Source organism: Lissotriton helveticus, chromosome 1_1 (assembly GCF_964261635.1).
Source record: "Lissotriton helveticus chromosome 1_1, aLisHel1.1, whole genome shotgun sequence".
Classification (NCBI taxonomy): Eukaryota; Metazoa; Chordata; class Amphibia; order Caudata; family Salamandridae; genus Lissotriton; species Lissotriton helveticus.
The window spans coordinates 1,186,685,473-1,186,706,179 of NC_136057.1; the positions used below are offsets into that span (position 1 = coordinate 1,186,685,473).

At 49.6% G+C, this 20,707-nt stretch overlaps 1 protein-coding gene across 1 annotated transcript in view; it reads left to right on the top strand.

Annotated features, from left to right (window-relative positions):
* Positions 1 to 20,707, top strand: part of PSMC2 (proteasome 26S subunit, ATPase 2) — a 116,867-nt gene that overhangs the window by 52,068 nt on the left and 44,092 nt on the right. Inside the window, exon 4 of the mRNA XM_078679460.1 lies at positions 16,708 to 16,807. Within this exon, the coding sequence (XP_078535586.1) occupies positions 16,708 to 16,807 (100 nt within the window). The remainder of the gene's footprint in view (positions 1 to 16,707; positions 16,808 to 20,707) is intronic.

Below are 20,707 nucleotides of genomic sequence, written 5' to 3' on the forward strand. Positions count from 1 at the left end.
TGGAGAACGGTCAGTTCGGGAAGTAGTGCGGCTGGTGCAGTGGTACCAGGCCGAAAGGTGAGAGGGGCTGTCTGCACCCCAGTTTGGACAGTTTCCACTACCTAACAGGGATTGGTGGGAGGGGGGCGTACTTCTTGCTTGCTTTAGGGCTGTTACTTCGGGGACGCAGTGCACGCTGCTGCCTGCTGCCGCCGGGACACGACAACAGGCAGGGAGAGGACAGGCTAGGAGAGAGCAGGGAGGGGACAGGCTGGGAGAGGGCAGGGAGGGGACAGTCTGGGAGAGGGCAGGCTGGGAGAGGGCAGGTTGGGAGAGGGCAGGTTGGGAGAGGGCAGGCTGGAAGTGGACAGGCTGGAAGTGGACAGGCTGGAAGTTTAAAGGCTGGGAAAGGACAGGCTGGGAAAGGACAGGCTGGAAGTGGACAGGCTGGGAGAGGACAGGCTGGGAGAGGACAGGCTGGGAAAGGGCAGGGACCATAAAATACATAGATATAAAATCATTTAAGATCCCCCGTCTTGTAACCATGTAACAGACAGACATAGAAAGTAAAAAAATATAAAACATTTATTAATCTTCATAGCGCCTCGAGAGGCTTCGCACCTCCTCCCCTACAAAAAGGGAACGAAAGATACTTATGTAAGGAGAGGATGTATGCAATGCAGCGCCTTGAAGCGAGACCGGGGACTCTGAGATGTCCCCAAGCGCTGCCTGCCGAGAATGGATCAGAAAAGGTGTAACCGCAATGCAGCGCCTGGAAGCGAAGACTTGAGGCTCGGAGCTCCCGCCACACCCACCCTCTGCATAGAAAGTGCCAAAGTTGGTATACACTTAATGCAGCGCCTTGAAGACAGACTCTGGCCTGTCAACGCGGTGGGGGCGGGGGGAGAGGGCTGGGGTTAAGGCTTCGGCGGAGGACGGCCAGGGAGCCGGGTTCAACGGGGTCACCTTGACTCTGACCTTGGACATGTCTGTAGACCCTGGTGCAGCGCCTTGAAGCGGACCATGGGCTTCAGAGTCGCCCACATCCACAGGACGACATGGAGGAGAGGGGGGGGGGGGGGGAGGGGTACGTGCAGCGCTTTGAAGCGTACCCCACAATCCACAAGAGTAATATCGGATGGGAAGGCAACACCGCGAGGACGTGGCCTAAGGACCAGAGCGGCTGACTGTGGCACTGAAGAAACAAGTTCGAGTCTCGCATCGTCTCAACATCCTGTGATCCTCGGCACACCACTATATCTCCTGTGCCTGAAATAGGATGTGACCGCGTGTGATGTCACCGCTGCTCATATAAAGCGCTCCAATACCTTCGGTCGAGATAGCCTATATAAAACTGAAAATATATAGCAAGCATTGGCCAAGCCAGGTCCCGCCTATGTAAGAGCTGTTGGCTTTGTCAATGTGTTGAAGCCTATTACACACCAGCCTGGCTGCGGTTCAGCATGGGAATGTAATTACCATATTGATTTGCACTTCACTCCGATCTGAGGCGGGCTGGGCTGTCGGGAGGGCGGTGTGACCTGCGGCAGGCAGCGTCGAGAGCCTGATTGCACGGCCTGAGAGCTGGAGGGATGCTGTGAATCAGCTAGAGCGGCAGGTTGGAGAGGCACTTCGCTACAAGCCGCGATTGTGAGGCGCTGGTGTGCCTGGAGCCGGGCCAGCCCCGCGGGCTCCGGGAGGGCTCTGGGAGGGCTCCGGGCCTCGGGGGTACCCGCCCCCCACCCCCGAGGTACCCCCGAGAGGGTGGAGCGGACGGGGGAGAGGCGAGAGAAGAGGCGGAGGTGCCACAGCGCCTTGAAGCCGGCTCAGCTGGGCGCAGATCACCAACCCTCAGAGTACAGGCGGAGGACAGGGACATAGCGCCTTGAAACCGGCTCAGTTGTGTCTACATCACTATCCCTCGGAGCACAGAATGACAGGGACACAGTGCCTCGAGAAGCGGCCGCAACCCGCCCATGAGAAGAGGGGGCAAGGAGAAAAGGCAATACAGCGCCTCGAAACGGGCTCGGCTGGGCGAAGATCACCAACTTTCAGAGCGCAGGAGGACGGGAACATAGCGCCTCGAGAGGCTTCGCACCTCCTCCCCTACAAAAAGGGAACGAAAGATACTTATGTAAGGAGAGGATGTATGCAATGCAGCGCCTTGAAGCGAGACCGGGGACTCTGAGATGTCCCCAAGCGCTGCCTGCCGAGAATGGATCAGAAAAGGTGTAACCGCAATGCAGCGCCTGGAAGCGAAGACTTGAGGCTCGGAGCTCCCGCCACACCAGCCTGGCTGCGGTTCAGCATGGGAATGTAATTACCATATTGATTTGCACTTCACTCCGATCTGAGGCGGGCTGGGCTGTCGGGAGGGCGGTGTGACCTGCGGCAGGCAGCGTCGAGAGCCTGATTGCACGACCTGAGAGCTGGAGGGATGCTGTGAATCAGCTAGAGCGGCAGGTTGGAGAGGCACTTCTCCGGTCTCCCCGCGGGCGCCGCCATAGTGCTTGCCGTCTTCCTCTCCTTCTTCCCCGGGCTGCGGGGGGCGGGCACTTCCGGCCGGCCGCGCTAGGATTGGCCGGCCGGCCAGTCACGGGGCAGGAGAGACGCAGAAGTGCCGGCAATGCCGGACCAGACTCGGGGGCGTTCCCGGCGTCGCGTGACGTCGGCAAAAGGGAAAGAATGTCAGGAACGCCCCCGTGTCTGGTCCGGCATTGACGGACAGGCCCCTCGTCCAATGGCAAGGCTCCGTTTACGGAGCCAGCCAATCAATGACGAGGGCCGACCCAAAGCACCCTACAGTTCTCAACAGGATTTCGCCTGCGCGAAAAAGCTGCGCAGAGCGCAGCTTTCGCTAGGCAAAACCTAAAAAGAGCATTTTGCGGGCAGATCGCAAGGGTGGACATTTTGTATCACCTGACATGTAGATTTTAATTTCAAACATGTTTTTATTTAGCGTTTTACAAACAGCATTGTTATCTCAACAGGGCACTGCATGGATTTCTGACAATGACAAAAGCAATGTAACAGTGCAAAGAACACAGGCGTTTCCAAAAAAAGGTAAACGTGTAGCATAGGCAAGTGCGTGCGCACAATTCCAGGAAAAAAGGAGAGGGAAAAGATACAGCATGTACACCTTCCCTCAATGGCATCCCTCCGTCTCGTGCCTTGGCTCTCAGTTTATGCACTAGGGGCTCCATAGCCAGCGAGAAAAGAAGGGGAGAGAGGAGACCACCCCAGCGGGTGCCACAGGCAATACATATGCGTTCAGAGCTATATCTTCCGGTTTGGACTTGGGCCAGTGGTGCAGAGTTTAATAAGCCAAAGTATGCGGCGACCCAGTCTGAAACTGATAAACAGATCAAAAAGATAGCCCCACTCCAAGGAGTCAAAGGCTCTCTCCAAATCCTGTGCCATGCAGCCAGACCGAGCCCGTCGGCTCAGCACCTGCTCCAGCACCCAGAAGAGGCCGCAGTGGTTCAGGGACAATCTGCGACCCTGCACATGGCCATTCTGGTTCTTGTGGATCAGCAGCGAGACCACAGGCGCCAGCTGGTCCGCTAGGATTTTGCCAAAGATTTTATTATCTGCCGTAAGCATTGCGAAGGTCTGTGGCAACAGAGGTAAGATGGGACACTCAGTGTTTTAGAAGTGGAAACAATCTGCGCTTCCCAGAGGGACTTCGGAAGGCAGGAGCATGTGATTGCCTCATCATACAGAGCTTGGAGGAAGGGCACCAGCAGTTTGGCATAGATTTTTTTGAAATCCTGGGGGAGCCTATTGTGGCCCAGAGTTTTGCCCGACGCCAGGACCATACATCTTAGTGGATCTCAAAAGGAGTGATTGCCACATTGAGTTCCAATGGCAATTCAGGTGGAACCCAAAGGAGGTCCACGCCTGATTTAAAAAAAAAAAAAAAAAAAAAGGCTTGACTGCCGAGTCGGTAATTCCCACCACCGGTGTGTAGACGCTCGTAAAATTGAATAAAGGCAACGGGCATCTCACGCTGTGTATGCAGCTCCGTGGCCGAAGACTCATTGAGGGAAAGAGCCGGGCTCCATGCCAGGAGGGTGCCAGATTTGTCCACTCTGGCATGAGTCAGAGCGGGGTGCACAGCATAGTTAGGCAACGTAGGCACTTCAGCAGTGATGTGTGTTCCAGCCACGCCATGGCAAGCCGGTGCATTTCCTCGGCCAAGTACAGTTTTTTCTCATGCCCGCTACTCATACACTGACCCCTGATGCTCGATTCGAATGTGTCTCATTCCACAAGGCGTGACGACGCATTGCTGGCTTTTGTGTCAAAGAATTCAAGACTGGAGGCATTTAGGGTCTCGCCGAGCGATGTCTTCCAGTTCCTCAAGGAACGCTTGTCCCAGCAATTCTGTATGCACTGAGGGTTGTGGTCTGAGTGCATCCTCCCCAGGTAATGTGTTTCACAAACGTGGCCAGCTCAGTGGAGCAGACAATACAGTCACAGCGCACATGTAGGTCGTGATTGTGGAAGTAAAAGGAGTACTCCCTGTCCACCGCGTGACGCCATATTTCTACTGGTGTCCAGTGGTGCAATCACATGCTTAGGTGTAAAGCATTGGAGTTAGTCGAACAGGGGATCTAGAACTCTGTTGAGGTTCCCACCCAGCAACCAGGGAATAACCCCTCCACTCCCCAGTGCACTAGGACCCTAGAAAGCTCGGCAAGGAAAGCGGGATTCTCCGTATTCGGATCATATATCATCCGATTGGCAAGCGGCGGCACTCTAGGGTGACCTCCACAAAGGGTTTTGCGACGGAACAGCGCAGGGAAATACTCTGCATGCCTTTACCACACATTTTTCCCCCTGCTTTGTTTTTGATCGCAAATGCTTCTACAACATATGCCTTTACCACACATTGTTTAATGTGTGGGGTGGGACTCCTCACATCCAAGAACTTACCTTAAATGAGTGGCAAAGGCATATCTTGTAAACGCATATGCGTTCTTAAAACATGCAAGGTACAACGTGGTAAAAACCTAGTTGTAAAGGCTGACCCATGGGGGTCGACAAACGAGACAGTGGCTTCAAAGGGAATCCTTGCTCTAATCCAGATGATAAACACCCCGCCCCAGAGAAAGAGGAATAGTTAGTTGCAAAAACGGGACCTCTCCAAGGAGGCACGCAAACCCAGTATGAGTGATATGTGTTTCCTGAAGGAGTGCTATGTCGTGGTGCAGCGAAGCAAGTAAGAGTATATTGAATAGCGTCAGAAGAGGGAGTGCATCCCCCTGATGTTTCGTGTGATCACATTAAGGTCTGCTTCAGAAAGTGTCATGTTGGGGTTGAAGGCCAGTACCGGATACCGCAAGGGCAACAGGGTCTAGGTTGCGCATGCAGAAGCATCTGTGGGCAAGGGTCGGCGTGTGGTGTAAAACAGATCAGGGACAGAAATACTACAGGCAGGGCGCAAACTGTGCCCGTCCAACCTTTGTAGCACTGAGCACCATGCAAACAGTGCAGTAAAAGGGTTCCAACTGATGAGCCCGAAAGAGTGCTGCCAGGCGGGACATGCGAGGATAGTAGTCATAAAGGAATCTACCAGCGCTGGGGCAGGGCACCTTAAGGCATGGAGGATGCATGGCAAAGGTCGCGCAGTGCACTGGAGGCGGCAGTCTGAGCAGGGGGAGAGCTAGAAGTGTACTGTGTATATAGCAGGAGAATGCCGGGGGCAATAACACATCATGTAGGGCACCTAGTGTGCACTGAGACAGATATGCATGTACCAGCACCACAAGGAAAGCCAATACCTTTGATAAATGCAAACAGGGGAGCACGTGGAGGGCAGAGGGGACTCAGTCACTCTGCAATGCAAGAGAGTAAATGGAAGAAGGGGGGGGGGGGGGAGTATAAAGGGGAATAAATGAAAAGAAGGGAGCGAGAGTGCAGTGTAGTTAAAAGATATCATCTGCCTCCTGTGGCGTAACCGCTGACAGTGTAACCGAGCTCCGTGGGAATGAGCAGGATCGTGACAAACCACTGTCTCGTCAGAAGGATGCCGAGGGCTAGAGTTAGCGTCTGTGTCACAGTCAGCGGCCTGGATGGATACAGCAGCCTCTAAAGCCAGTTTCCTTTCATGGATCCCATGCTCCAGGTCAGGTGACCTTGGCGACTGTCGCTGCTGGCAAGGCCCTATTTCGGTTGCACGCTCGCCAATGCTTGCAGGACACAGTTGCCTAGTCTGAATCGGGGAAGCTGCATTGCCGCTGGTGTGTCTGTCTGCCAGGTGTCTGCTGGCTCAGTGGCAAAAGTGGGATTTCCCACCAAGAACCACCTGCAGATATGCAGAGAAGAGCAACAAATACTGTACATGATAGGGGAAGAGACACTGATTTAATGTGAGAGAAATGGCTGCATAAGTGCCCTTAACAGATTCTGATTGGAACAAAGTGTGTGACCAGGTCATATGTATTTCATCTAATGCAAGTTAATTCAATTGTATTATGTACACATGACGTACATTACTCCTGAAAAGTAGCAGATGCTTTACCCAGGTAGACCGTCTGCTTGTGGCTGATGCAGAGCTAGGGGAATAGACTTCCTATGCATAGTGTGGATATTCCACAAAATAGCTCACTTCTGATAGAAAGTGGTAAATTGTTTATACTCTGATATATAAACCGTACCTGTTTAAAGTAATAAGCAGTACCTATTGGGTATATTTCCAGCCAAAAACAATTTTAAAATGAAAAGAACACTGACATCACTCAGCATGATTCTCGCGAAACAATGCATAGCCATGCACTAGGCAAGCCCATGGCTTCAGCAAAATTGAAGTATGGTGCCATGATTTAGTTGAATGGACATTGGCAGAATAACACGTGAAAGGCCTTTGAAAGATCCAAAAGGATTAGAGCCTTGTAGTCGCGCTGTCTCCATATCTTGACCCTGTCTAAAGCTGAGGGAACAAGGGCCCAGAGTTGATGATGATGATGATTAGGTAAATGTTTGTCTAATATTTATTCATCCAGTTTGACAAGGGCCTGAAGCAGAGCAATGGGCTGATAATTTTCCACTGCTACTCTAGATAGTCCTTCAGTGTGGGAGTGACGACCCCCGCCATCTTGGCTGAAGGGACTGAGCCGGAACCTAGGGAGAGATTTATTAGATTAGAAAGTGAGAAAGCGGGAACTGATACGATGAGTGGAGAAGGGGGCCTGGACAGGGATCATCTGTGGAGTTGGGTTTTTACCAGGCTAAAAATATAGGTTATTTCCTCAACCTTAGTCACAGTAAAACAGTCCCATATTCTTGTTGGGATTTGCTGAAAGGGAGGGAGGTGAGAGGCTCAAATTGAGGGTTCAGTGAAAGTTTTGTGTGTGTTTGTTTACTTAATTCTTTAGTTTTTTTCATGCAGAAAAAGTATGCAATCTCTTAGGAGAAATTATTTTATGTGCATGTTTAACATACAAGCTTGCTTCCAAAAGGTTTTTTAGGATCTGAAATAAATATTTAACCATAGTAGATGAACAATGAATGCAGTCACAGAGATATTTTGCTTAGGCCTTGAAGAGATTAGTAGCGAATCCCTTGCTCTTTAGAGTACAAGTTGCGCCATTTGCACTCTTGTTTTGGAGGACCAATTGCTTCTGTATTATATTGTCAGAGTGCCATTTGTTATGTGGTTCATGATTTTGAACCTTAAGTGATCTTAGTTGACTTTTTGATCTGGTACATCTGAGAGAACAGAATTAAAGTGAAATAGCTTATCATTAAACTCTATTATGGCCTAAAAGAGAGACTAAAGATTATAAGATCTTAAGTCAAATTGATTTTTTTTTTGTCCCAAGTACAATAGGTTGTGATATTTGCTGGGGTAGATCATTCTAGGTCACGCGATGAAGTGCCATACTTTCAGGTTTCAGTGACAAGGAGCAAATCTCAGTGTTGGTCTATGAGCAAATTGAATAATTCCACTCTTTGAACTGGAAGTGAAAGCACATTCTGAAGGGCAGCTCTTTTTCCTGTAGCTCGTTTAACAGCGATTTGTGTCTATTATAATTGAATGACATTGCAGGAAGTGTGAGTGCAGAGTAGTCCTGCAATAAATTGAGTGTAATTAAAGAAACAAGTGCTTCGTCTCAGAGAGTGAAATTAGAAAAGTGGGTCCACTTCCCCCTCCTCTTTGTATCTCCTGAGTTAGAGGCAATGGTGGTTGACTCTTGCCCAAGAAAGTTGAAATCTAGATATCCGCTGTATCTAAATAGAGGACTGTTGCAGCACAATATTCATTAAAAAGAAAGCCATGGCATGAGATGATGGCTGTATTGTGGGAAACGGATAGCCACAGGAAAACTAATCAGCTCTTGCTAACAAGAGTACATTTTCACAATGATCAGTCCATTAAGCCCAAACTCCAGTTCTCTCCCACCCATCCGAATATTTATAATATTCATACAACTGGACCACTCTGAAGGTGGGTCTCTGCAGTGCTGACATTCCTCGACAGCTGCTTGGTCTCGATGTAGTTGGAGTCTGGATTGGACTCTTACGGTCTCTGTTTGCTCAAAGGGTTCCAGTACCCCAGGTATTGGTCCTGTGTGGCTCCCCTCCGGTCAGTTCTGGAGTAATCCCATCCAGTAGTGGGACTGAGCTGACCTTCAGAAGCACAGGTACCTCTTCCAAGGGGGTCAGATGCATCCGGCTGCCCGAGGAGCAGCAATTCGGTGACCCAAACTTTGCTTCTTTGGTTCCTGTGGACTACAGGGGAGTAGCTCATTTACTCCAGCGTAGCTTACTGGTAATTTGTGAAGGGCTGGTAGTCTCCTGGGGTTCTCGGAAGCTGTTCAGCTGCAGAACTAGCCACTGGTTATGAAGGTCGAGACTGGTGCAGGCAGAGTTGGGCACCAAAAGTCCACAGCAGATCTTCAGTTCTCTGGCTTTTTTTTGTCCTCTTCTTCTGGATCTGTCTGATCCAAGTTCTTGGTGTCAGGGGTGCCACCTAAATACTACATTTGGGGGAGTTAAAGGAAGTGACAAGTAGTAGCCAATGGTCTACTTACCGTTAAGGTGATCACACCTTGTGTATGACCACTTCCTGTGGGAAGTGGGCATATCCCTGCCCCAGAGAGTCTAATTCCATTGAAACAAATATGGTGATATTCTAAAATTCGTATTCAGGTAGCCCACCATAGGGTTGGAACTAGCCTGAGGCGGGAACATGCCTCCTGACTAGCTAATTTTCCCACCTGTCCTGGTGCCAAATGGGCCCGGGCAGGGGGTGGCATTTCTCCTGTCTCGGGTCTCGTATCAAAGGTGGCAGTGGCCTTTGAAGCCTCCTGCCTTGATATGCTGATCACTTAGCCATCCTGCTTGAAGGAGGTGACACCACCTCTGGCCGAACCAAGCATTGTATCTGCCCTCAGAGAGCTCTCACCTGCAAAGGTGGGGTGGGGGGAGTGTCGTCATAAACTGGTCTGTGGTAGCAGACTGGTCTACACCTAGTAGTCTGTAAGTTTTCAGGGGCACTTCTGAGGCGCCCTCTAGTTGCATGTATTAATAAATAAGTGTGGGTTTATCAGTACGAGATGTTTGATACCAAACTTCTCTAGTTTCAGTGAAGTCATCATGTAGCTGGGGAACTCGTAAATACCAGTGTCCAGAACATGTATTCAAAATGGCTTCCTTGGTCACCTGTAATTTGCAGGAAATTGACTTAGACATCACAGGGGCATATCTGCTTGCAGATATGTCCACACTTAGTATTGTGCACCCTGCCTTAGGGCTGTAAGGCCTGCTCGAGGGGTAGCTTACCTGTACGGCAAGCAGTGCCTGCAGGTATGGCCTAAAGGAGGTATTCCCTGTCTTGCCTTGATTTTTGTCTGCACCACGGCACGCTGCCTGCAATGGAAGTTTGCATGTTGGTGCTGAGGGGTCCCTTAGGACGGCACAATACATTCTGCAGCCTTTAGGAGCCCTCGTTAGCCTCCTTGCCTTAGATACCAGGGGTACCATTTGCTAGGGACTTACAAGGGGTCCTAAATGTATTTCCAACTGTGGGAACAATTGTACGTTTTTGGGTAAAGAGATCTGACCCTGGGGACCTGGATAGCATGAACACATTGCATTTCTGGGGCAGATACCAGGCAAATAGTGGGGGTGACCATGTCAAAAAGGGGCACTTCCCTACACATGGGCAGCACACTACGCAACGAAGTGTGTGTGGCTGGAAGGGTGTTGTATTTGTTTCTGACCATATGAGGGAACTGTTTCCATGTCATGTGTGATGACCATTGACATCCATTGTCATGTTATAGGATGCATGGCTTAGCAGTGCAGTGAATGAAGAGGGGCGAAAGAAAAACTCAGTTTATAGTTTTTAGTAAGCTATCACTTCTGCAGGTCCATTTATGATATTTCTTATGATAACAGTCTAATTATGTGGTAACCTCACTAGATTGTTCACACCGGTAGTTTATATAAAGTTTTTGGCGGGAAATGGTGGAGACCATCTGCTCAGATGACCTTTTTAGTCTGCTCGAGACCTATTGCTGCCCGTATCTGGGAATGTAGACACGAGCGCAGATTTTACCTCGTGGGCACGTACGGCGCCGTGCCCCTCTCGTGCCTCATATTCCCATGCGCAAACACACTCACACAGCCACACTCACGCATGCGCACATACACAGCCACTCGCATACACAGGCACACACACACTGCATACACACACGTACCCCCCTTAAACAGACCCATGCGCACACAGACAGACACACTCGAACACAGACACACGCGCGTACACCCATCCCCTCCCCTCCCCTCCCCTCCCCTCCCCTCCCCTCCCCTCCCCTCCCCTCCCCTCCCCCTCCCCTTACCGGGCTCTTTCTGCGTGTCCCTCGGCAGCCAGCATTCAGCGTGCAGGGTTCCAGGACGTTCTCCTGGCAGTTCCTTCCTGTTTGTTTGCAGGCCCCGCCCACGTCCCAACGAAGGCTGCCTGACTTCCGCTAGTTGTAGTGTGGTTTTACATCGGAAGTCGGAATGGCGTGGTAAAGGCAAGAAGGAATGCATCCAGTGCTTAATTTGTGCCTGTGCTTAGCACCGGTACCTAATTATGAGGGCCGGGTCTACACATGCTGGTGCACGTAATTAATTTATATTAATTTATTTTGCTTCGCTATCACTACGGGACTTGGCAGGGGCAAAGTGTTACTGTTGTACTTTGTTGTGTTCAAGACAGTGTTTAACAACTACTTCTCTCGTCTGGAGACTCTGCCAGTATGACTTCTTCAAGTTGTCTATGATCAAATTGTGATCTCACTGACTGCTTGCGGCTCACCTCTAAGTTGATAATGATATGTAAAATGTTGATGCAGTGTCGCCGCCGGCCCAGTGGGCGGGACACTGAGTTGAGCAGGACTGGATATTGGTTCTCTGGGTGGGGGTGGGGCGGTGTGTGCTAGCGTGCGCAGATTATTTCAGGTTGTGGATTGCGCAGTGCGCACGCATTCTCCTTATTGCCACTCCCCAGCATACCCCCACAGCTGCACCTAGTACTGAGTGACGCGACCCGGCCGGATGACTTCGGCAAATCAGTTAAACTGCTTTGCAGCAGCCTCAGGCAGCGCACTACAGTATCTCCCGGCCGGGACGGCCGCCCAGCCCACAAAGAACGAAGCAACCCAGTAAGTAATTTAAGTTTTACTAAACAAAACAGTAACACCGTACTGATTTTTTGAAGGAGTTAAATTAGTTTAAGTTATGTAGTCGCCAGGCCACCACGAATATGCCACCCGTGCAGTGGGTGGCATGCGTGGCGCCCATGTCAAACCAACCAACACTGCTTTTTGTTTGGGAGCGAGGCGAGCGTGTCTCATCCATCAGACAAAACGCAGACCCTAACCCTGAACACACCCCTGTGTGCAGTGAAGTGTGAACGTGGGATTTAATCTTATACGGAAGTGCGGCAGCTGGTGCAATACTATAAGCAATTCTGTCTGTTTGGACGCGGCTCCTTTGTTGAGCTAGTGAACCGTCTTCTGGCTGCTGACTCCTCGAGTAACACTAAATCCTGCACTAAGAAGCGGCACAGAGGTAACTGATACACTTGTGCTGCCACTGCTCTAAAGCGGAGTGTTGGACCCAGCTTTGGCTAAGGGTATCCAGGTCACAAAGTGAAAAAACAGAAGTTGAAGAAATGCACTAGACTAGAGAAATGGTCAAATGAGTTATCTGCTAGTCCGTTTCAATTTTGACAAGTAGATGGCATTGCATCCCTCTTGGCACAGCAGAACTTCAGTTTTTAGTCTATGCTCATTACTCGAGGCTCTTGCAATGCCCAAACGGATGGATTATAGAGAAACAATTGCTGCTTCATCAAGCATACAACTTCATGTTGCATTTGAGTCCGAAGCACCATAAAAGCCAAACTAAGCTGCCACTGCTGTGTTCCTGTGGCAGCCATTGTGTTTCCCCGACTGTTATCTCAGAAGTAGTTCTGTAAGGTGGTGCTGTGTAATGATACAGGTGGGGGGGGGGGCAGTGATGACCACTGCTCTACGCATTGTCTTGCTGTTTTGCTGTTAAAATGTAGATAGAAACTTTGTTGATCAAAGGAGTAGAGGCCTGGGGTTTTGGGCATGCAGAAAGGAGTGTCACCTTATGAGAGCGTTGTGCTTTGGTTGGCATCAACGGTTGGGAAGGTAGAAAGGGGAATTACCTTGTGGATGTTTGGGAAGCAGAGGATTGAGAAGGTAGGTGTGCGTACCTAAGGGATCAATGCATAGTGGCTGGTGGAGTAGCAAGCATAAGAAAGCAGGCTGCCTGGCTTGTGATGAGGACCTTTACAGTTAAGTTTCCAAGGTACCTAGCAGGAAATGCAAAGATGTCTGCATTGCATCAAGTATCGGGTCGGGTTCTGGCTTAGATTTTATACTAGGTTGGGAAATACATTTAGGGATGCTGAAAGCTCTGATTTGCTGTGGTGTCTATGATTATTGGTCCTCGGTGTTCGACGTGTAGGTGCCGGAAACATAAAAAATACTTATGTTTGGTAACTTTTTCGATACTCTGTCTTCCACGTAGAACAGATGCATGGTAGCAAGAGGGAGGTGAGGTGAGGAATAACTCTAACTCCAGCCTCTAACTCCAGCCTCTAACTCCAGCCTCTAACTCCAGCCTCTAACTCCAGCCTCTAACTCCAGCCTGCAACTCCAGCCTGCAACTCCAGCCTGCAACTCCAACTCCAATTCCAGCCTGCAACTCCAACTCCAACTCCAGCCTGCAACTCCAGCCTGCAACTCCAACTCCAATTCCAGCCTGCAACTCCAACTCCAACTCCAGCCTGCAACTCCAACTCCAGCCTGCAACTCCAGCCTGCAACTCCAACTCCAATTCCAGCCTGCAACTCCAACTCCAACTCCAGCCTGCAACTCCAACTCCAACTCCAGCCTGCAACTCCAACTCCAACTCCAGCCTGCAACTCCAACTCCAGCCTGCAACTCCAACTCCAGCCTGCAACTCCAACTCCAGCCTGCAACTCCAACTCCAGCCTGCAACTCCAACTCCAGCCTGCAACTCCAACTCCAGCCTGCAACTCCAACTCCAGCCTGCAACTCCAACTCCAGCCTGCAACTCCAACTCCAGCCTGCAACTCCAACTCCAACTCCAGCCTGCAACTCCAACTCCAACTCCAGCCTGCAACTCCAACTCCAACTCCAGCCTGCAACTCCAACTCCAGCCTGCAACTCCAACTCCAGCCTGCAACTCCAACTCCAGCCTGCAACTCCAACTCCAGCCTGCAACTCCAACTCCAGCCTGCAACTCCAACTCCAGCCTGCAACTCCAACTCCAGCCTGCAACTCCAACTCCAGCCTGCAACTCCAACTCCAACTCCAGCCTGCAACTCCAACTCCAACTCCAGCCTGCAACTCCAACTCCAGCCTGCAACTCCAACTCCAACTCCAGCCTGCAACTCCAACTCCAGCCTGCAACTCCAACTCCAGCAACTCCAACTCCAACTCCAGCAACTCCAACTCCAACTCCAGCCTGCAACTCCAGCCTGCAACTCCAGCCTGCAACTCCAACTCCAGCCAGCAACTCCAACTCCAGCCTGCAACTCCAACTCCAGCCTGCAACTCCAACTCCAGCCTGCAACTCCAACTCCAGCCTGCAACTCCAACTCCAGCCTGCAACTCCAACTCCAGCCTGCAACTCCAACTCCAGCCTGCAACTCCAACTCCAGCCTGCAACTCCAACTCCAGCCTGCAACTCCAACTCCAGCCTGCAACTCCAACTCCAGCCTGCAACTCCAACTCCAGCCACTCCAACTCCAACTCCAGCCTGCAACTCCAACTCCAGCAACTCCAACTCCAACTCCAGCCTGCAACTCCAGCCTGCAACTCCAACTCCAGCCTGCAACTCCAACTCCAGCCAGCAACTCCAACTACAGTCTTCAACTCCAACTCCAGCCTGCAACTCCAACTCCAGCAACTCCAACTCCAGCAACTCCAACTCCAACTCCAGCAACTCCAACTCCAGCAACTCCAACTCCAACTCCAGCAACTCCAACTCCAGCAACTCCAACTCCAGCAACTCCAACTCCAGCAACTCCAACTCCAGCAACTCCAACTCCAGCAACTCCAACTCCAGCAACTCCAACTCCAGCAACTCCAACTCCAGCAACTCCAACTCCAGCAACTCCAACTCCAGCAACTCCAACTCCAGCAACTCCACCAACTCCAGCAACTCCACCAACTCCACCCTCCAAATCCAACTCCACCCTCCAAATCCAACTCCACCCTCCAAATCCAACTCCACCCTCCAAATCCAACTCCACCCTCCAAATCCAACTCCACCCTCCAACTCCACCCTCCAACTCCAAATCCACGCTCCAAATCCACGCTCCAAATCCACGCTCCAAATCCACGCTCCAAATCCACGCTCCAAATCCACGCTCCAAATCCACGCTCCAAATCCACGCTCCAAATCCACGCTCCAAATCCACGCTCCAAATCCACGCTCCAAATCCACGCTCCAAATCCACCCTCCAACTCCACCCTCCAACTCCACCCTCCAACTCCACCCTCCAACTCCACCCTCCAAATCCAACTCCACCTCCAACTCCACCCTCCAACTCCAAATCCACCCTCCAACTCCAAATCCACCCTCCAACTCCAAATCCACCCTCCAACTCAGTATGAATTATTTTTAAAAAAAACATTATTTGTAAAATCAATACTTCTAAGTCACATAAATACAAAACATGTTGCATTAAAAATGCTATAGGTGTCACATTGTCAAAAAATAAAAGTATTACCATTGTAAATAACAAAGCTATTAATTTCACAATTTTCAAAAATAACACATAAATAACAAATTTGCCATGTACAGGACAAATAACTCAAAATGTCCTAATGCGAGACCTATTGCATTGCAAATGCTTGTTTTTTTTTTACTACCATCCTATGTCTGAATGTCATTGTGAGATGTGAAGAAACCATTATATCCTAGATTGTAGCCAGTTAGGACCTGCAGTGGAAGACTAGATTAGAGTCAGATTAGCGAGCAGGGACATATTTCTTCTGTTATTCCATGCATGCTCAACTGGTCATAGCAGCTTTACTGGCTGGTGCATTAATGGGTGATGTGCAAGACCTGTAGCAGATGTGTCTTTTCTAAGTGTAAGGGGATTTCGTTATAGTTGGCAGCAGGTGAGGTTGAATGATTTAATCAGTTTAGTAAGGTGGCTAGGTGGATGTTGAATAACAGAGGGGATATGACGGACCTCTAGGGACAGCAAAGTGTTGGGTTTTAGGAGCTGTTGTGAAAAGTAGTAGGTAAACTACACTTTCTCTGAGGTAATAAGCAATCCATTTTAAAGAATTTTCACTTATGTCTAGATGAAGTCTTTGTAGTAGTGTGCAGTCCAGCGCAGCAGATAAATCAAGAAGCAATAGAGTGTCTACTCCGTTTTTGTCCACTGCGGATTTTAGGTAATCCCAAATGGATGTGATCGCTGACTCTTGCCTCTGTCTGGTCTGAAGCCAGGCGGTTTTTACATGCTGTGTCGGTCTATGTCCCTCCTATTCCTCCTCCCCCTTCTATTCTGGGTTCCCAACCTCCCACCGTAGTTCTGGAGAAGCTGCCATTCATTTTAAGTACACAGATAATAATTAAGGTGTTCTGTTTTTGAATCTTTGCTTCGACACCAGGAGTTATCTATGTTTAATGATTTGTGCTTTTTTCTACTATCCTGTCAGCGTTTATGTTCCAATAAATTCTGCTAAAAATAAATCCATTTAGACGTGTCATTTATAGGTACTAGTGTCCTGACCAACCTATAAATGAGCTACCCTGTGCTTTGAGAAATGTGAAACCACTTTTTTTCGCATGTCTAACTGTATAAAAAGGTTTTCAACTCCAATATAACCATTCAAGATGAGTCGTAGGCACCTGCCTTCAGAAAGCAAATGATAGCAGAGTCTAGGTTAACTGCTAATTGAGAATGTTACTCAGATGGTACAGCACAATTGAGAAGCCAATATTACTTGTGTTACCCTGGCAGCTGTATACAGTTTATATTCTATTTTTTGTAAGGGCATGTTTCTTGGGATAACAAGTTTGATTATGCTCCCATCCCAGAAAATTCATTTGAATACTTATGTGTATTTTGTTGGTGTGGTTATTTGTAGGAACAAGTGGCTGTGTTCTTTCTGTTACAGTACTTTGCTTACATTGTTGTCGCTTTTCTGTTTTAAGGAATTAAGGAGTCTGACACAGGGCTGGCACCACCAGCACTCTGGGATTTGGCTGCCGATAAGCAGACACTTCAAAGTGAGCAGCCATTGCAAGTAGCAAGGTAAGCAAAAGAGAAATGTTCTGTGGTGTGCACCATCATCTCATCCCCATGACAATTCTCGCGGCATGTGGACCCTTTTGCTTGACCCATGTCTTCTCTGAGGTGGATACATGAAAATAAAGAAACCAATAACGAGGACCATTAAAAAAAAAGAAAGCTATAACACATTATTATTGTGGTGAAAAATAAGCATTTCTTTTCTTGTAATAAATGGGGAGAGGATTATTAGTGAGGGTTGTGTGTTATGTAGTAGGCCACTTTTTTGGTTAGGGGTTTTATGCAGTTTCATTATTTGACTGTGTCTCATAATGGCTTCTTCATCATTGTTAATAGAATGATAAATGGTATTTGGGTCAGGGGGGCAGAGCTTGCTCACAACGAAGATGGCCGCTTGAGCAGAAAGCTCCGCGTCGCCATTGCATAATCCTTCAAGAATCCGCCATCTGTGCGATTGATACGGCTTGACTGGAGCTGTTCCTAGTTCCGGAAGGGCTTGTGAGTGAAAGAAGCTGTCTCGGGTCCCTGAACTCCCCCGGACTATCGAGCGGTCTGCCTCTGCCGGTAAAGTTCCTGCATAAGACCGCGATTCCTGGGCTGCCGTGACCGGGGTGAGGCGGCCCACGACCCTGCGGCTACACTGTCTCCGGTGATTCTTGTGTAGGAGCGGAGGCCGTTTGAGAGGCCGGTGTTGGCAGCGACTGCGGTGTGCCCTGCCCCCTGGATAGCGGAGCCTGTTGCTCGCAAAGCCGGAAAAGCACGGGAGGTCCTGGTGCGCTCAGCGGCAGGGCCGGCGTGGGACTACCATCGGGAGCTGGTGAGGACGGAGGCATTCCTTAGCGGCAAAGACGCGGCAATGCAGCTTGTCTGCTGCGTTTCCCTGAGGCGCTCTCCAGGGGAGTGAAAACTGCATGCGTTCCCTGGATGCAGAGCTGAGCAACGGGCCTCTGTTCGTTGTGAAGGTGCGGCAGGCGAGGCTGGCCATCTTGAAGCCTTAATGTACGAGGGACTCCCTGCCATATGGCATGGTTCCAATGGCAAACTAGAGCAATCTCTGTCTGGGGGTGGTTTTGAACTTGAAGGAGCGTGGAGCACCGTGAATTACCCTACTGCCGCAGTCGCCAGTGGCAAGTGTAGGAGAGTACCCACTACCCAAACAGAGTCTGAGGGAGAGCCCGAAAGGCTGTGGCGACATCTTGTGTGGAGCACAGCGGGCCGGTGCTTACTGTTGCCGCGCCTGGTGGTATTGATTAAGAAACGGCTCTGTTTCCCCTGCTGTGTGCCACTGTGCAAGAAGAGACTGAGGGAAGCAATATCCCTGGATTAAGCCACAGGGAGGTACCAATTGCGGCAGAGGCTAGCAGAATGTGCCCTTTGGAGCAGAGTTTCTACCACGGGCAGGTTGAGGCTGGTCTAGTTCCCTGTGTGGCTGAAGAGCGCAAGGTGCTTGAATGACGTCTTTGGCTTGGTGACCTACAGCGGCTGCTCTGTGAGGGGGAACGACTGCGGGCCCACTAAGCTATGGTCTGGCTCTGGTCACCGCACAGTACTGTGATCATAGGAGGAAACACCGACTATACCTATGAGCGGTCTGTGTGGCAGTGGCTACCTGCCTGGGTGGTTGGTGTATTTGGATCTAGACTATTGCTGCAGATCGGCCACGATGGGCCGAGTGGATAAGACTCAGCCTAAACTACCATTTGATCAAAGGATGACTCCGGTGTGGGACAATGCTACTGAAGATGGGGACAATGCACAGGAATTGCCCCAAGAGGAGTCAGACTGTGACGTCCGCACTATGCTGGCTGCAATGGAAAAAGGCTTGCAGAGCAGTCTCTCTGTTCTGGGCACTAAAATGGGCTCCTCTACAACACAAGAGGGCCCCTGAAGGCAGATGGCAGGCAGGTTGGACAGGGGAATATGCCAAAACAACAGTCTAGAAAGACCCAAGTTGCCTGGAAACTGATACAAAGGTGCTAACAAAGTCACTGATACTATAAAGCATCGCTATACAAACAGAGACATGCCCCCAAATGAATAAAACAAAACCAAAAAATAAGGAAAATATATATTTTTTATATTTCATCAAAATTCATAAGAAATACATGTGACATGATACCATATCAACATACAAAGATGTATATAAGGTCCCACATTTATACACTCAATACACACCTACACACACACACACACACATACATACATGCTCATACACTCCACACACAAGGAAATTCATAATTTGTGGTACAATCAAAATTCAAATTTGTTCATATTCATGATACATATTACAATAGTAGACATCAAATAATCAGTAATCATTATTGTGTCTTCTTGGTATAGAAGGTGGAAACTAAACAGAGGCACGAGATTCTCCAGGGCCAACACACGTTTCGGTGTCTAACCCAATGTGGGTCTCAACTTCATTAAGGCGGTCAGTTCAAATGTGGGACCCAATAATAGATGCTTCTGAACAGGGGGCATCTAGGTATGCCAGTGGCAGTGAAGGGATCGGTTGGCGAATAGCTCAACATACAAGGTCAGAAACCTTAAATGTATACAGCTGAGGGATAGGTATACAAGACAGTCCTCTGACCCGGTTTGAATAGAGGTTCAGCTACGGGGAGGTGAAAAAAATGAATCCAATCTCCAAGAGGAAGGCGCTCAATGGCCCGTGGTCAGGAAAATGCACAACACATCTACAATGGGATATTCAAACGCAGCGGCCACAGTCCTCCTGCGGCGTGCAGGTAACTAAACTCCTGCCAAATCAGCCAAGACTTCTAAAATGGACTCCCTCTCATACCGGATGGACAGAATGACAAAGAGAATGGATAAACATGCAGAAAGGTTGGATATGACGGAGCGCCGGGTAAAGGAGATAGAGGAAGCACAGACAACGATGGACACTGAACACAAGCAACTAGGAAGGGTGATGCAAGTTTTACAGGATAAGACAGAGGACCTTGAAGCGCGTTCCCGTCGCTACAACTTAAGGATCACGGGCCTTCCGGAATCGACCCAGACCGGCAACATGGAAAAATTTGTTGAGAAATTATTAGTAACACTACTCGGAAGTGAAACGTTTTCTCCCATATCTGTCGTAGAGAGAGCACACCGCTCCCTGTGCCCTCGCCCAACCCCTAGTGCTCCCTCAAGGCCGATATTTGCGAAGCTGCTGAATTATCGTGACAGAGATTCGGCGTTGAAGGTAGCCAGGGAAGAACAGACATTACAGGTATGAGGGATCCAATATAGCTTTATTCCCAGACTTTACGATAAGAGTACAAGAGGCGCGCAGACAGTTTGCTCCACTGAAGCAGCAACTAAGAGATCAAAACATAGACAATGCCATGCTGTACCCGGCTATACTCTGTATCAATAGGCAGGGCCATTCACAAATCTTCACTGATCCAAAAGTCCTACAGAAAGCCCTGAAGGAATGGTCTAAAGAGAAGTGTTGCAGCCCGGAGCGAGGTTCCTTGGAGGGAGCGGAAGGTGGACGACTAGACGAACAGGACTGGACTCTGGACTACTCTAGTTACAGATAAGAATGCTACTTCTGGGGAGGTCCGGGGGGCCATACATGAGAATTCATGTAGTCGCTTGGAATGAACAAGATTGAATGTGATACTGACAATTGAAGAGCATTCCAGGATCGATTGTGATACGGTGTTAGCTGCGGAGGGGTCAGCTCTTGGTGGGAGTTCTGTTACAATGCTTTTTGACTTAATATTCAGATGTGGGGCTGGGGATGTTCTTTTTGCAGATGCACTAAATTTGTTTGATGGTGAGCGGAGAGGATACCTAGTCAGGTTTGGACGTACTACCCTGCTAGGTGAGCAACATCCGCCCACGCGTGAAACACACACTTGGGTAATTGCACAGTTGGAGGGGGGTGGGTTC